Consider the following 17,113-nt stretch of genomic DNA (forward strand, 5'->3'; position numbering starts at 1 on the left):
AAAAACAATACTTTTACCAGGCGCAATGAATTCTTAGTGAAACTGCCCCTCACTTCCTAATTCATGCATTTATACACCAGAGAGTGTTAGCTATAGGTTTGAAGTTGTCAGATATGTACTGCTGGGTAGTAAAGGATTGTATGCAATCCAGATTACATAATTGGATTTTGGATTATTACGTAATTGTAATTAGATTACATTTTATAATGTGTCTAATCAGATTACAGTTTATTTTTATGAATCACATGATCACATTAACAGTCAGCCAACTGCAAGAACTAGTGCAGAGTTTATTGATTATTAGGGGTGTAAATATTGTCTCTGCCAACGATTAGGTTCAATAGATTAAAAATTTTACCTAACAATTATGATGCATAGTGAAATCTGAAATTTGGTCTGGATTCGATATGATTATTTTGGAACAATTCATTTATTTAATAATAACAATTATTTGCAAAAAAATTTCAGATTTTTTTAAATTGTTTTGTATAGATTATTAAATGTCATTAATTAATAGAGCACAAACTGAAACCGAAAACTAGCACGTTTCTGTTTGATTTCATGTTTACTAACGAGATGATTGTTAATCAGAACGCCGTGTGTAAGTGTCACGCTCCCCTGTTGTCTGCCCTGTGTTCTGTGTCTCACCAGTCTATTGTTTAGAACTACATTTCCCACAATCCACCTGCCGTCATCACTGCCATTTTGTGTCATTGTTCACACCTGTTTATCATTTGTAATCATCCTGTCCTTGTGTATTTATACCCTGGTTCTTTGTTCTGTCTTTGTCAATCGTTGAAATGTTGTTAGCCTGGTGTGTTTCCCCTGCCCGTGCTTTTCTAGTTTTATGTTTGTTTCCCTATAGAGGGTTTTTCCTTTGTGTTTGTTTGTTTTGCTTATCAATAAAGTAAGCCTGCATTTGGATCCGCTCTCCTCGTCTGCCTTCGCTGCCTTCATTTTGTAACAGAACGATTGACTGCCACATGGATCCAAAGGCTTTACTTGCTTTACTCAAGCAGGGAAACCGTTCGGTGGAGGACTACACCCGCGATTTCCTCTTGATTGCGGGTGCCACTGACTTCCCTGACTCCGACCTGGTGGCGTTTGGATGCTCCAGGACTTCGTTGAGGAGACTCTGCTGGTCTGCGCTTCACCATACACTGTGGATGTCATCGAGGAGAGTCCTGCCACTCCTCCCACAGTGTTGGTACTCCATTCGCCCGTGGTTCGTTCCTTCATGTCTGCCACGGCCAGCGAGCCAGTACGGCCCACTTCGTCTGCCCGGAGCCGGAGGGGGAGGAGAAGACAGGCTTTCACCTCCCGGCTCACGCCTGTCACGGTGAGCGAGCCAGAGTCTACGCATATCACTGTGAGCGAGCCAGTGCCCACGCATATCACTGTGAGCGAGCCAGTGCCCACGCATATCACTGTGAGCGAGCCAGTGCCCACGCATGTCACGGTGAGCGAGCCAGTCGTCCCAGAGGTCAGTGAGCCAGTGCCTGTCGCCTCAGAGGTCAGTGAGCCAGTGCCTGTAGCCTCGACCGCCCCTGAGCCAGCGCCTGTAGCCTCGACCGCCCCTGAGCCAGCGCCTGTAGCCTCGACCGCCCCTGAGCCAGCGCCTGTAGCCTCGACCGTCCCTGAGCCAGCGCCTGTGGTCTTGTCCGTCCCAGTGCCAGTAGCCGTGTCCGTCCAAGAGCCAGTGCCAGTACCCGAGCTTTCCAGAGCTCTGCCTCCCAAGCTTTCCAGAGCTCCGCCCTCCGAGCTTCCTGAGCTTCCCAGAGCTCCGCCTTCCGAGCTTCCCGAGCTTCCCAGAGCTCCGCCTTCCGAGCTTCCCAGAGCTCCGCCTTCCGAGCTTCCCAGAGTTCCGCCTTCCGAGCCTCCCGAGCTTTCCAGAGCTCCGCCTCCCGAGCTTTCCAGAGCTCGGCCTCTCGAGCCTTCCGGGGCTCCGCCTCTCGAGCCTCCCAGGACTCCGCCTCTCAAGCCTCTCGAGCCTTCCAGGGCTCCGCCTCTCAAGTCTCCCGAGCCTTCTACGGCTCCGCCCCTCCAGCCTCTTGAGCCTCCCAGGGCTCCGCCCCTCAAGCCTCCCGAGCCTTCCAGGGCTCCGCCTCAAGTCTCCCGAGCCTTCCAGGGCTCCGCCTCTCAAGCCTCTCGAGCCTTCCAGGGCTCTGCCTCTCAAGCCTCCCGAGCCTTCTACGGCTCCGCTCCCAGAGCCTCCCGAGCCTCCTTCGGCTCTGCCTCTCGAGCCTCCTACGGCTCCTCCTCCGGAGCCCTCCAGGCCTCCGGAGCCCCTCCAGGCCTACGGCTCCGCCTCTAGAGCCTCTTACGGCTCCGCCCCCAGGGCCTCCTGAGCCTCTTACGGCTCCGCCTCCAGAGCCTCCTACGGCTCCATCTCCCGAGCCTCCTACGGCTCTGCTCCCAGAGACTCCAGAGCTTTCTAGGGCTCCACCCCTCGAGCATCCTACGGCTCCACCTCCTTTGGCCCCGCCTCCCGAGCCTACTTCGGCCCCGCCTCCCGAGCCTCCTATGGCTCTGCTCCCGGAGCCTCCCGAGCCTCCTACGGCTCCTCCTCCCGAACCTCCTACGGCTCCGCCCCCCGAGCCTCCTATGGCTCCAACTCCCGAGCCTCCTATGGCTCCACCTCCCGGGCTCTCTAGGACTCCGCTCCTCAAGCCTCTAGGGCCTCCTCCCAGGGCCCCTGACCCTGTTCCTGACCTGTGTCCTCCTCCCAGGCCTCCTGACCCGGCCCCTATCTTGTGGCCTCCTCCCAGGCCTCCTCCCAGGGCCCCTGACCCTGTTCCTGACCTGTGTCCTCCTCCCAGGCCTCCTGACCCGGCCCCTATCTTGTGGCCTCCTCTCAGGCCTCCTGACCCGGCCCCTGTCCTGTGGCCACCTCCTAGGGCCCCTGACCCTGTTCCTGACCTGTGGCCTCCTCCCAGGCCTCCTGACCCGGCCCCTGTCCTGTGGCCTCCTCCCAGGCCTCCTGACCCTGTTCCCGTCCTGTGGCCTCCTCCCAGGCCTCCTGACCCAGTCCCTGTCCTGTGGCCTCCTCCCAGGCCTCCTGACCCTGTCCCTGTCCAGTGGCCTCCTCCCAGGCCTCCTGACCCTGTCCCTGTCCAGTGGCCTCCTCCCAGGCCTCCTGACCCTGTTCCCGTCCTGTGGCCTCCTCCCAGGCCTCCTGACCCTGTTCCCGTCCTGTGGCCTCCTCCCAGGCCTCCTGACCCTGTTTCCGTCCTGTGGCCTCCTCCCAGGCCTCCTGACCCTGTTCCAGTCCTGTGGCCTCCTCCCAGGCCTCCTGACCCAGTCCCTGTCCAGTGGCCTCCTCCCAGGTCCCCCAAACCTATCCTTGCCCTGTTGCCAGCTCCCAGACCTCCTGAACCTATCCTTGCCCTGTAGCCAGCTCCCAGACCTCCTGAACCTATCCTTGCCCTGTGGCCAGCTCCCAGACCTCCTGAACCGGGCCCAGCCCTGTGGCCAGCTCCCAGACCTCCTGAACCGGGCCCAGCCCTGTGGCCAGCTCCCAGGCCTCCTGAACCTATCCTTAACCGGTGGCCAGCTCCCAGACCACCTGAACCTGTCCTTGCCCTTCGTGCCCCCTTGGACTCCCTGCCTGCCCTTCGTGCCCCCTTGGACTCCCTGCCTGCCCTCTGTGCCCCCTTGGACTCCCTGCCTGCCCTCTGTGCCCCCTGGACTTCCTGCCTGCCCTCTGTGCCCCCTTGGACTTCCTGCCTGCCCTCTGTGCCCCCTTGGACTTCCTGCCTGCCCTTTGTGCCCCTTGGACTTCCTAACTGCCCATTGTGCCCCCTTGGACTGCCTGTCTGCCCCTCGTTGCCCTCCGGACTGCCTATCTGCCCCTCGTTGCCCTCCGGACTGCCTATCTGCCCCTCGTTGCCCCCTGGACTGCCTGTCTGCCCTTCATTGCCCCCTTGGTCTGTCTGCCCACCTCAAGCTTCCCCCTCTCTCCTTGGAAGATTTTTTTGCCTTTTTTCTGAGGAGCGTCTGGAAGCCGCTCGTTTGAGGGGGGGCTATGTCACGTTCCCCTGTTGTCTGCCCTGTGTTCTGTGTCTCACCAGTCTATTGTTTAGAACTACATTTCCCACAATCCACCTGCCGTCATCACTGCCATTTTGTGTCATTGTTCACACCTGTTTATCATTTGTAATCATCCTGTCCTTGTGTATTTATACCCTGGTTCTTTGTTCTGTCTTTGTCAATCGTTGAAATGTTGTTAGCCTGGTGTGTTTCCCCTGCCTGTGCTTTTCTAGTTTTATGTTTGTTTCCCTATTGAGGGTTTTTCCTTTGTGTTTGTTTGTTTTGCTTATCAATAAAGTAAGCCTGCATTTGGATCCGCTCTCCTCGTCTGCCTTCGCTGCCTTCATTTTGTAACAGTAAGATACACAATGTTTGATGGCTCCTGTTTCACTCTCTGTTCAATTTAACAAGACAAACAATCTATTGTATGTATGTTTTACATGTTTATGGCATCAACTAGTGGTTATTTGTGAAAAAGTGGTTTTAATGTTTATATTGATCTATTTAAAATCGTGGTGGACTTGCACGGAAAGTGACTGTTATGTTGGTATAAATGACAGCTTATTTTAATAAATTAAAGTGACGTACTGATTATGTTGTTACTGATATGTTTAAATGAGTATCTGCTGAATATAAGCAACTTGTGTTTGAACATTATTTTATTTTAAAAGCCCTTTGAAATCCATCAATCACATATGATACACTAGGTTTTTGAGGCATATCTTTCATTCACAATTAAATTACATTCATGCCATCACAAAAAATTCTAATTCTGACATATTTATAGAGATAAACTAATATTTCTGTTAATTTTCATATATGCAGCCTGCTCTGTCATCATAAATATCTCTTTATTTTACATTACAAGCTATTATGAGGTCATCTTACCATAATGACCTTTAAAGCCTAATGTATCAAATATAATACATAAAAACAAGTGCATTTTTTAAAATTATTTTTATAGTTTGTCTAATGTCTAAATATGCAGTTTAATGTAAAAAAAAATAAAAATAAAAAATTCTGACAATTATTTCATACGTCAGGCTTTACAGGGTTGATATAATTCAATTTAATGATTTGATTTTAATCAAAATATACATTGAGTAATCTAAAAGTAATCAGATTAGTTTACCTAGATTAAACTCCCTAGGTTTCACTCTGGGTTTGGGTTTGACACTGTCCCACACTGCTCGTTCCCAATTTAAATATTGGTTCAACTACACTCGGGTTTAATCAACTGCATTACTACATTTTTTAAATCAGGAGCATTTGACACCCATAAACGGCTGTATAGTAATTATGATTTAAATTTTTTTTGCAAATGATCAGGAATTCAAGAGAATTGTGCCTACAATTTTCATGGTTCAGTTGTGGAGGATGCAGCAAAGTATTACAATATAATCTATCATACTTTACTAAGAATGCATCACTCCATCATTGTAATCAAGTCACTTGAACCGGCACTTTAAAATACTGAAAGTGTGCTTGACTACACCAGATGTCTGGATGTATGGTTAGATATAGCCTGGTTATTACACTCTTCTCCATTATTTGATGGACACAAATTTTATTTAAACCTTCATGAAGTGACGTGCTACTGCAAGAAGATAAAGTCCCAGAAGCACACATTAGCGATTCCATGCCAATGATGAAGTGATGGAGAAGGGACCTGTTACAAAAGCCAGAAGGGACTTGTGACAAAAATAAAGTGCTTTAGTCCTTTGTAAGTTGGAATTGTACCACAGAAGCATGTCAAGTCTTAACTACTTGATCTCCTACAAGCCAAACAATATGGCAGATGAGGGACCGCAAGAGCAGTTTGTTGGAGTCCTCCCATGGAGGGTCTGTCGATGCTCCACTCAAAGTTCATGTAATTTCAACTTTTTACCCATTGCCACTGAACTTTCAAAGCAATAGCTAATGATTACTGGAATAATGATTCATTCAAATGAAGTATCATTATGTGGGCAGTGTCAGCGCTAAAAGCAGAACAAAATGGTAGTTTTTTAAATGATAAACTTCAGTACTACTTTTACTATTTGTATTATACATATATATGACAGAAGCAGTAAGAGCAGTATGGGAAGTGTGCCATTCCGGACACAGCCACTATCTGCAGCGCTTTTCATGTGGAGTTTAAAACAGTGCTTGATGCTCTGACGCGATTCATGTGAATTCCATATCCAAAGTTGATCATTCAAAGTTGATTCATATTGTGGAGGATGATGATTTAAGAGATTTTAAGCATATTGGAATGATTGCAACCAATGGGGTCTAGTTCATTCAGTTAGTGAACTTCCCACTTCTACTTTTGGAAACGGTTAATGTTACTTGCATTGGTGCTATTTTGGTGCCATTGTATCTGTACAGGCTTTGTTTGGAAAATGTTCATTAAGCATTATTGTTACATTTTTTTTGTTTTCTTTCCTAAGATGGAAACAAGTGCATTTTGACTGCATTTTGAATGTAAAATATCAATGTATTGGCAGCATCTAAAACATAAACCCTTTTATGTTTTAGTCTTATCAAGTGTTTAAGAATTCTTTGTGGTCCAAAGAATCAGAAGTTTTGGAACAATTGTCAAGCACAAATAAACAAATAAGGAAATGAGTAAAACATGCATTAATATGACAACGTAACATCAAAAGTGTTTTACTTTTAGTTTAAAATTAATTAATCCATATAAAAGTGGAAATGATTATACCTTTATTAGGCTCATCTGTATTCAATTTATACATAAATATGCCATTACATAATTTCTCATTCTTTCACTGATAAATGAAAGTCCCGCCATTGGGATTTTCAACCCGTTCATACTCCCAACATGTCAAATACCACCACTTGTGCAAAAGCCCTGTGCATCACTGCATAGATGTCAAAAGCTGCCCTAAGCTACCTGATGGTAAGGCCCAGAGAACACAGCCCAAAATGCCACTTGTGCGTTAACATGGACACAGAATCCGTGTTCTCCAACATAAACCGTGTGTGTTAAAGCGCTTTCTCTTAATAGTCTTTTATCCCTTAAATGGCTGCATTGTCATTTGCATGACGTTTCAGTACGCTGCTTTCTGCGAAACCCCGGAATAATTTGTTATCTTAAAAACATGTAAATGTGATAAGTCTAGACAGAATCAAATATATATTTTAAATTATATATATATATATATATATATATATATATATATATATATATATATATATATATATATATATATATATATATATATATATTAGTGAGGTGAAATGATGTCCACTAACAAGGAACTATGCTTCTAACCACAGGTGGAAAGCTGTAGTTCCAACCACACAACTTCGAGATGCTGTTTGAAAATATTCATTGGAACTACGGTTTTGGGAAACACCAAATCGTTGAACTATGTTGGTAATGATGGATTTTGAGACCATAGTTGGCTAACGATGCTTTTGGGAAATGCACCTCTGGTTATTTCAGTTCCGACCAGTCGTCAGAGGATTCGTAAAGATTTGTACATCTCTAAAGCTGTATATGTGTAAATGCGTTTATGTTTTAGATGTTGAGAATTTGTTAATATTGTACATATAAGAGTCTATTCAAATGTACAAAAATGTACATGTAAACTTTACAAACACAGATCTACAAATTTAAATGAGATCACCCTGGATACACAATAGCTAGGTGAACTAGGTGTGTTTCACTATATTGTGAATTGCAGCAAATCTGGAACACTGTGCTAAATTAACATTACGTATTACAACATAACTTTTTATACTGTCATATCTTAATATACAAATCTAGCACATTAACACACACAGCATTATGTTTGGAGAAGTAAAGATGGTGAAAGTTGGCTTGGAGCAACAATGAATTTGAAACTGTATAGGGATCTTTTAAAGCAGAATGTCAAGGCTGTGTGTGATCTAAAAGGCTGGGCCTCCCAACACAACAATGACCGTACACTGGAGTAAAAGACAAGAGTAGATTAAGGGGTTGAACAGAAGAAGCTCTGAGTTTTAGAAATGCCAGTTAAGAGTCCCGACCTCAGTTCAACAGAAATAGTGTTGTGTGATCTGAAGTAGCTTTTTTTGAAAGAGAATGTGCTAAAATACCTTTTCACTGCTGTGCAGGTTTGATTAAGAACTACAGAAAGCTTTTAGCTGAGGTTATTGCCTTTATAGAGGGTTCATCAAAGGAAGTTATCTAAACAGTTCAGACTCAAACTTTTCTTTGCATGAGCCACATTCAAACCTGTTGTAAACACACATTCTGTTGTATAATAAGGTACAATGTTGCATGATAATAACTGTAAACAACTCATAGGTAGGCTGATGAACAGTATTACTTGGTGGATTTTTTTTTTACAATGATCATTCATATTCATTTATTTAAACATTAACACATATTTATTTCTTGTATTTAATCTAATGGCTCTTGCTGTCATTTTATTAAAGCAGAATGCCACTTGAGCATTCATTCATCTGGCCACTCTCCTTTGACCTCTCTCATCAAGGCATTTCCATTTGCAGAACTGCTGCTCACTGAATGTCTTTGTTTTTGGCACCTTTCTGAGTAAACTCTAGAGACTGTTGTGTGACATTAAAACATATAAATTGACTTGAAAAGTTGATTGGCAAATCCTGAATTACATATCATTGGAAAGTTCCAGCCGGTGCAGCTCCAGTGATTAAAAATTTAATCAGAGCTTTTTAATATATGCAACATAATATCGGCCATAGAAGAGGTGAAGTATTATCTGTCATATAATCTTTATTTAATAAAGAAAGTAATTAGGTTTTGTCATTGGGTTTCAACAGCATTTATGCCCTTGAAAGAAGATGCCCTCTTCATCCTAAAACTAGAATGTAGTTGTAGTTTTTTATGTACCCTGATAATCCATCTTGCTGGATTAGTGACGACCTCCTAAACAAACAAATTGCTATTACATTTCCTCAACCAAGCTCAACCACTTTCAGAGTGTGCCCTATAAAGCTGCAGGTGTGTAAGGGTTTAAGAGCGAGTGTTAGTGTCCTTAAATCATTTACCCTCACATAACTACAAAACAGTTTAATGTTTTAATCCCCCTCGAGTTTGCCCAAAACGCCCGGTGAGCAGATGCGTTTTCACTAAAGCACAACTGGCTTCATTAATCAGGCTAATGTTGGCTATATAATTAACCCTTACCATTTATCAGCCTGAGAGAAGATGACAGAGAGGAACGAACCCCTGTGCCTGCCCACTCATGGGATGCCAGTGATGCATAGTGTATTCATCCAATGACTTCCTGCTGTTTAATTCTGCATCCTTTTCTTTTGTTCAATTAGGACTTTGGCGATGACGGCTCACTCTACATTACGAAGGTGACTACAATTCACATGGGCAACTACAGCTGTCATGCATATGGTTATGAGGAGCTGTACCAGACACACATGCTCCAGGTGAATGGTTAGTAGTAGAATCTTTCATATCTCACAATTTTCTTAGTTAAATCTTGTTGTAATTACTATAAGCACAACAATCGTGGAAGTAAAATTCCCATTCATTTTTACCATAGAGAAAATTATTTTTAGAAATAAAGTATACATTTTTCAAATAAGACTTACCATGAGCTCTGAATGTGATTTCAATTAGAGGTTGACCGATACATTAACTAAGGTCATGGAAAAGGCAGAAAACTGGTTAATTGGCTGCTACTTTTTAAAATAGTTTATAGAATGTAAAAAATATTCTTAGTTTTTCCTTACAAAATGAATTACATCTCAGATGCATTATTGTTAATTATAACTTATAACTGTTTAAAAATTAAGATTTTGTTCAAAATGCAGGTCTTTAAACTATAAACAAGCCTCAAACACACTGGGCTCTCTTGATTCCGTTACAATGCTCTGTAGTTAAGATATAACGTATCTCCGTTCCCCGATGGAGGGAACAAGACATAGTGTCGGACACTAGGGGTCTCTCTTGAGCGCCGATATATGCCTCTGATCTATGAAAAAATGCCAATGAGAAGTTGGCAGACGGTATTTGCATACCCCGCCCCCGGACATACAGGTATTTAAGCAGGCAAATACGGGAGTTCATTCAGGATTTTTCTGAGGAGCCTGAAATGGTCCGGCCACAACAGTTGCTCGGCTCAGCGACATGGTGGGGAAGACACAACGTCTCGTTCCCTCCATCGGGGAACGGAGGTTACATTATTTAACCTAGACGTTCCCCTTCTGTTGCTCTCTCCACGTTGTATCGGAGAAGCGACACTAGGGGTCCCACTTAAATAATGCCATGCACTGGGCCGTGTACGTGAACTGCTGATACAGAAGTGGGCAGGTATTCTTACGTGCAAACGCGACCAGCTGTATCAGGCTGCACGTACCCTTCCCCAATGCCCCATTGAAGTCATCAGAATCCTTCTGGTTACCCTAGTGAGGGGAACAAGGTGATGCTTGCCAACCTGGGAACCTTTTCTCTCTATGTTTCTCACATAGAGCAATTACGGCCAGGGCCCTTACATGCATTAAGGGAAGGGGGTCTTACCCAGTTTCCTATTCTTTCAGGGGGAGAAGACCCTGCGGAGACCACACCTACCCTGCAGGGGAGATAAAGGTGGCGAATACATCACATGGCCGTTTAGGACCTATGTAGTAAAGTTGACATGGTGGTAGATCCAGCCTCGTAGAGGGGGGAGTTGCTACAGCACGGCGACCGAGGGAAGACACGGGAGTCCGCTCATGAGGGGACAGTACCGCGGAGATTATACACAGGGGGAGTCCATACAGGAGGCCTTAAAACCTGTGGAGCACCTATTCCAGTACAGGGTAGATTAAGTACCCGTAGTGGCTTGGGTCGGCGAGTTCCTCCGCTGAACTGCGGACCCATGAGGGCTAGGGAGGAATCAACCAGGGATCCGAGAGATGGGGTCTCCTGGGGAAAAAGGCGCACTATTTTACCTCGGCTGAGGGAAAGGGCACTAGGCGCAAGCGATTCACCCGGCCAGTTCGTCAGCGTGTTACCAAGTTCTACGGGCTCGGACCTGACGATACTGACTCAACTCGGAGATTGTAGAATCTCAAAGGTATTAGGTGTTGCCCACCCTGCTGCTCTACAGATGTCTGCTAGGGAGGTGCCCCTGGCCAGTGCCCACGAGGACGCAACACTTCTGGTTGAGTGCGCTCGAACCCGCAAGGGGGGGGGGCACGGCCTGGGTGTGATAAGACAATGAAATGGCATCGACAACCCAGTTGGCGTGCCTCTGTTTGGAGACAGCGTTCCCTTTCTGCTGTCCCCCGAAGCAGACAAAGAGCTGCTCAGAACGTCTAGAGCTCTGCATGCGGTCCAAATAGATACGCAAAGCACGTACCGGACACAGCAACGAAAGGGCTGGGTCTGCCTCCTCCCAGGGCAGCACTTGCAGGTTCACTACCTGATATCTGAAGGGCATGGTAGGAACCTTGGGCACATAGCCCGGTCTTAGGATCACATATGTGTCTGCCGGACCGAACTCCAGGCAAGTGTCGCTGACAGAGAACGCTTGCAGGTCCTCGACCCTCTTGATGGAGGCGAGCGCGATCAGCAGGGCCGTTTTGAGAGAGAGGGCCCTGAAATCCCAGGAGGGGAACAGACTTGGCCGGGAGGGATTTAGCCTCCGGGCACCTCTTAGGAACCTGATAATTAAGTCGTACTTATCCAGAGACTTGCCGTCTACTGTGTCGTGGTGAGCCGTGAGGAACAAAAGCACTGACCTAACTGCGCACCTCTGTGGGTCTTCAGCTTGGGAAGAACACCAATATGCGAATAGGCGCCACTTTAGGGTGTAACGATGCCTGGTAGAAGGGGCACTGGCTTGGATGATTGTGTCTACGGCGGTCGATGGTAGACCGGCTAGCTCTTCCACGTCCCGTCCAAGGGCCAGACATGGAGGTTCCAGAGGTCTGGGTGCGGATGCCAGAGCGTGCCCCGTCCCTGAGAAAGAAGGTCCTTCCTCAGAGGAATTCGCCATTGAGGGGCTGTCACGAGAAGCGTGAGATCCAAGAACCAAGTCCGAGTTGGCCAATAGGAGGCCACTTAGGTGACTTGCTCCTCGTCCTCCCTGATCTTGCACAGCACCTGTGCAAGAAGGCTCACTGGGGGGAATGCGTACTTGTGCAGCCCCGTGGGCCAGCTGTGTGCCAATGCGTCTGCCCCGAGGGGAGCCTCTGAAGCGGGTGTACCAGAGCGGGCAATGGGAGGTTTCTTGAGAGTCACACAGGTCTACCTGGGCCTTGTTTAACGTCTACCTGGGCCTTGTTTAACCGTTCCCAAATTAGCTGGACCGACTGGGGGTGAAGCCTCCACTCTCCACTGGGCAAGCGTTGTCGTGACAGTGCGTCCGCTATCACATTGAGGTTGCTGGGGATGTGAGTGGCACGACTTGAGTCGCTGCTGGCTCCAAAGGAGGAGACGACGGGCATGTGGTGACATGTGGTGGGAGCGTACTCCGCCTTGGCGATTTATGTACACCACCACTGCGGTGCTGTCTGACCTGACCAGGACATGTTTGTCCCAAACTAGGGTGAGAAACCTCCTCATGGCAAAGAAAACAGTCAACAACTCTAGGCAGTTGATTTGCCAGCACAGCGGGGCCCCTTTCCAACGGCCCGCGGCTGCGTTCCCGTTGCACACGGTGCCCCAACCCAATCTGGAGGCGTCGGTCATGACCTAGAACGCGTCGGGACACCTGCTGCAAGGGTACTCCTGCCACAGAAAGCAGAAGTCTGTCCAGGGTTTGAGTGTCTGGCAGCAGGCGGTGGTGATCATCACACGGTGCGTGCCGCGGCGCCATGCTCATCTCGGGACTAGAGTCTGAAGCCAGTGCTGAAGTGGTCTCATATGCTGCCGCCGCTGAGGATGCCATATACCCCAGGAGCCTTTGGAAAAGTTATAAAGGGACCATAGTGCCTGGCTTGAAAGAAGCGAGGCATTTCAGCACCGACTGTGCACGCTCGTTGGTGAGACGTGCTGACATTGAGACTAACTCCATGCCGAGAAAAGAGATGCTCTGAACCGGGGTGAGCTTGCTCTTTTCCCAGCTGACCTGAAGTCCCAAACGGCTGAGGTGCGTGAGCACCTGGTCTCTGTGCGCTACCTCGTTGAGGTTGTTGAGTATGCGGATGCCGGCTTCTCGGAGTGGGGCAAGGGTTGCCTCTGCGACCTTCGTGAAGACGCGAGTGGACAGAGACAGGCCGAAGGGGAGGACTTTGTACTGATACGCCTGACAGTCGAACGCGAACCATAGGAAGGTTCATAACCCATTGGAGAGAATGCTCATCCTGAGCTTGGACTTGAACAAGCAAGCGTGCCGGGGAGGCGGGGAGGCGGGGGGTTTCAAGGGGATTTTACCCGGCGAAACGGAGCCCGTCATTATCCCCAGATCATCTTCATCGCCCGCGGCACCTTCCCCAATCCCGTAGGAAGGAGGTGAGGCACGGGGGGTGGCTGAAGTGGTTTTCTCTCACTACAAGAGAAAGCTGTGACCGCAATGCTGTCATGGCTATGTTCTTGCACTGAAAACATAGACCATTCATAAAAACGCTGCCTGCGTGTGATCGCAACCCAGGTACGCGAGGCAGTTTTTAGGATCGTCAGAGGTGGGGAGAAATCAACCGCATCCAGAAACTACACAGATGTGGAAAAAACATCTTTAAAAACATGCGTCCTGAAGAGGACGTTCAACGGCGCTGTGTTTTGCTATTTTTTAGAGGAAATTACTCTTTTAGAATAACTCTTTCGAGTTGTCTGCACTGTCGAAGCGCCCAGGGGCAACAATGCACAGCCGTGCAAGGAAGGAGAAAGCCGCTGTTATGCGCCGTCGATTCCAACATCATGCAGAGCATCAGAGAATTAAACAGGAACTGGCGTGTGACTCGCAGCAGACTACATGCACGACCATCGGCTCAGAAGAAATTTTCTGAATGAACTCCCGTATTTGCCCGCTTAAATACCCCTAGTGTCGCTTCTCAGACACAACGTGGAGAGAGCGACAGAAGGGGAACTTAAGAGCACTGAAAAAACAAAATACTGTATGCATTAAACTGAGGATGAAAATATAGATGAATATAGTAAATGATGACAGATTTAGATACAGCAAATCCCTACAAGGTATCCGTGAATGATTTATTTCACATCTAGAGCCTGCAGTTATACTCTACTATAAAATCAAGCTGTTCAAACTGTACAATCCTCCAGTGCCGGTCACAGAGTAACAGGAATAATAAAATTAAAAAAATATCTGCATAGAGTTTGCCAATAACCGATTGTGTCACATGCCATGTGAGACAACAGACATCCCTGCTTCGTGTCCTATCATGCCTTTACCACGGAGTTCCGCCGAGTGTTGAGGTAGCTGCTTCTTTTGAGTGGAATGACCATGCTGTGTGGGATCGATTTCTGTATTGTCTCTCTGAGGACATTCTGGACGAGATTTACTCTTTGGATTTGCCTCCGCGCTTCAATGACTTCATGGATTTGGTTGTCCAAGTCGATTCTGCGCTTGGCCCTGCGCCGTCACCACTGTCGATGCTGTTTCCACCTACCCTGGTGGCTGATCCTCCTATCCGTTCTTCCTCTTCAGCCAACTCACCAGTATCATGGCCGGAAACTGAGCCGATTTAAGTGGCTTGATCTCAAATCTCACGCAGTGAGAAACAACGTCTTGTGAATGGACTGTGCTTTTACTGTGCTCATTCTGATCATCTATCTGCTTCCTGTCCGGTAAAAGACATGGCTTGTTGGTAAGAAAAGGGGTTATTAGTGAGTGCAACACCTTTAGACAAAACTCCTGGTCCCGCGATGTGACTCTTCCTCCTCATTGCCCGTGCGACTGTTCAATTGAACGGCATTCCGGGCACTTTGCTGCTTCGGGGGAAGGCTGTACTCACTCTCGGCTTCCGAGAGGGAGGCCATGAACAGGTATATCAATGATTCTCTGGCAGCCGGTCTCATCCATCCTTTTTCTTTGCCGGCAGGGGCAGGTTTCTTCATGGAGAAGAAGGAAGGAGAAGACCCTGTATAGATTATCGGTGCTGAATTACATCACAATGAATAATACTTATCCTTTGCTGTTGACATCCTCAGCCTTCAAACTCTTGCAGGGAGCTTCCGTCTTCACGAAGTTGGACTTGTGCAACGCTTTTCACCTTGCCCGGATTAGGAAGGGGATGAATGGAAGATGGCTTTTCACACCCATAGGGGGCACTTTGAATACTTGGTTATGCCTTTTGGATTGGTCAATGCCCCCGCTGTCTTCCAGGGGCTTGTGAAATGCATGCTTAGAGACATGGTCGATAATTTTGTGTTTGTCTCTCTTGATGATATTCTGATCTTCAGGACCATGTACAGCACATCAGGCAGGTGATTCAGCAACTGCTAGAGAATTGTCCATTTGGCAAGGCAGAGAATTGAGCATTTTCATGCACAGTCGGTTCCATTACAGGAGTTCATCCTTTCGTCCAAGGGAGTGTGCATGGACTCAACTATGGTTAGAGCCATCTCGGATTGGCCAACCCCAGATTCTCCGGCATTGCAGAGGTTTCTAGGGTTCACTAATTTTCATTGGATATTCATAAGGAACTACTGTCAGCTCACCGCACCTCTGACTGACCTCACATCCATACGCACTGACTTTTATTAGTCCCCGTGAGCTGAGGCCGTGTTTTCTAAATTAAAGGAACAATTTTCTACCACACCCATCCTTGTTACTCCCAATCCTGCAAGTCAGTTGGTGGTGGAGGTGGATGCGTCTGAGGTTGGTGTTGGAGCGGTCTTGTCGCAGCACTCTCCCTTAGATTGAAAGATGCTTCTTTGTGCTTTTTTCGGCACTGCTTAACAAAAGCTGAAAGGAATTACGATGTTGGCAACCGAGAATTATTGGCTGTCTGGTTGGTCTTGGGTGAGTGGCATCATTGGTTAGAGGTTTTGGGGGTACCTTTTGTGGTCTGGACAGATCAGAAGAACCTAGAGTATATTTGCAGTTGCAAACGCCTCTAGACAGGCTCGCTGGGTCCTATTTTTCATGTGATTCAACTTTGTTCTGTCTTATCGCCCAGGCTCTAAAAATGTCAAGCCTTAGTCCCTTTCTCAAAGTTTTGAGGTCGAGACCTCCACTGCCCCACCGGATACCAGTATACCTGCCACTCGTGTGGTGGGCATGGTATCCTGGGAGGTGGAGTCTAAAGTTCATGTGTGGTACGAAACACTGCGTCCCCCGCCACATGCCCAGTGGGCCAGTTATTTGTTCTGCAATCTGCCCGTACGTACGTTGTACAGTGGGGTCACTCATCTAACATTAAATGTCATTCAGGGGCGACTCGCACCCAGACACTCATTAGACAGCAATTCTAGTGGCCATCATTAGCGTAGGACATATGTCGATTTGTAGCTGCTTGCCCCATTTTTGCGAATAATAAAACATCCTGTGAACCCCCAGTCGGACTTCTTCAACCGCTGCCTGTCCCTTCGAGACACTGGTCGCACATAGCCATGGATTTAATAACTGGTCTTCCCCCCTCCCATGACAAAACAGTCGTTTTGACTGTAGTGGACTGGTTCTCAAGGGCAGCTCATTTAATTTCCCTCCTCAAATTACCTTCAGCGAGGGAGACACTGGTAGCAGTCATTAACGACATTTTCCGCATTCATGGCCTCCCCGTCGATGTGGTTTCTGACAGAGACCCACAATTTTTGTCACATTTTTGGGCAGAATTCTGTCGACAGCTGGGGGCTATTGTGAGTTTGTCTGGGTTTCATTCCCAGACAAATTGGCAAGCTGAGCAGGCGAATCAGGCAGGAAAAGGCCCTGTACTGTGTGGCCTCACATAATCCATCTACTTGGAGTGATCATTTAGTCTGGGTCGAGTACGCCCACAAGTCCTTGCAGTCGTCGTCTACTGGGTTATCACCCTTCCAGTGCAGCCTCGGTTATCAGCCCCCTCTGTTCCCCGAACAAGAACCCGACATGCACTCTTGAAATGGAATACGTAGACTATCAATTAATTGCCCCTTCATCAGCCAACTAACAAGGACAACTGCATCAATGTGAACTTCAAAGACATTAGTCATTAATCTTACAGTTCATACAAA

General features: G+C 47.2%; 1 protein-coding gene across 1 annotated transcript in view; it reads left to right on the forward strand.

Moving 5' to 3' along the window:
• Positions 1–17,113, forward strand: part of LOC127627389 (follistatin-related protein 4-like) — a 451,612-nt gene that overhangs the window by 395,340 nt on the left and 39,159 nt on the right. The window contains exon 8 of the mRNA XM_052103721.1: positions 9,328–9,448. Coding sequence (XP_051959681.1) covers positions 9,328–9,448 — 121 coding nt within the window. The remainder of the gene's footprint in view (positions 1–9,327; positions 9,449–17,113) is intronic.

The sequence above is a fragment of the Xyrauchen texanus genome, chromosome 34 (genome assembly GCF_025860055.1).
Source record: "Xyrauchen texanus isolate HMW12.3.18 chromosome 34, RBS_HiC_50CHRs, whole genome shotgun sequence".
NCBI classification, from domain to species: domain Eukaryota; kingdom Metazoa; phylum Chordata; class Actinopteri; order Cypriniformes; family Catostomidae; genus Xyrauchen; species Xyrauchen texanus.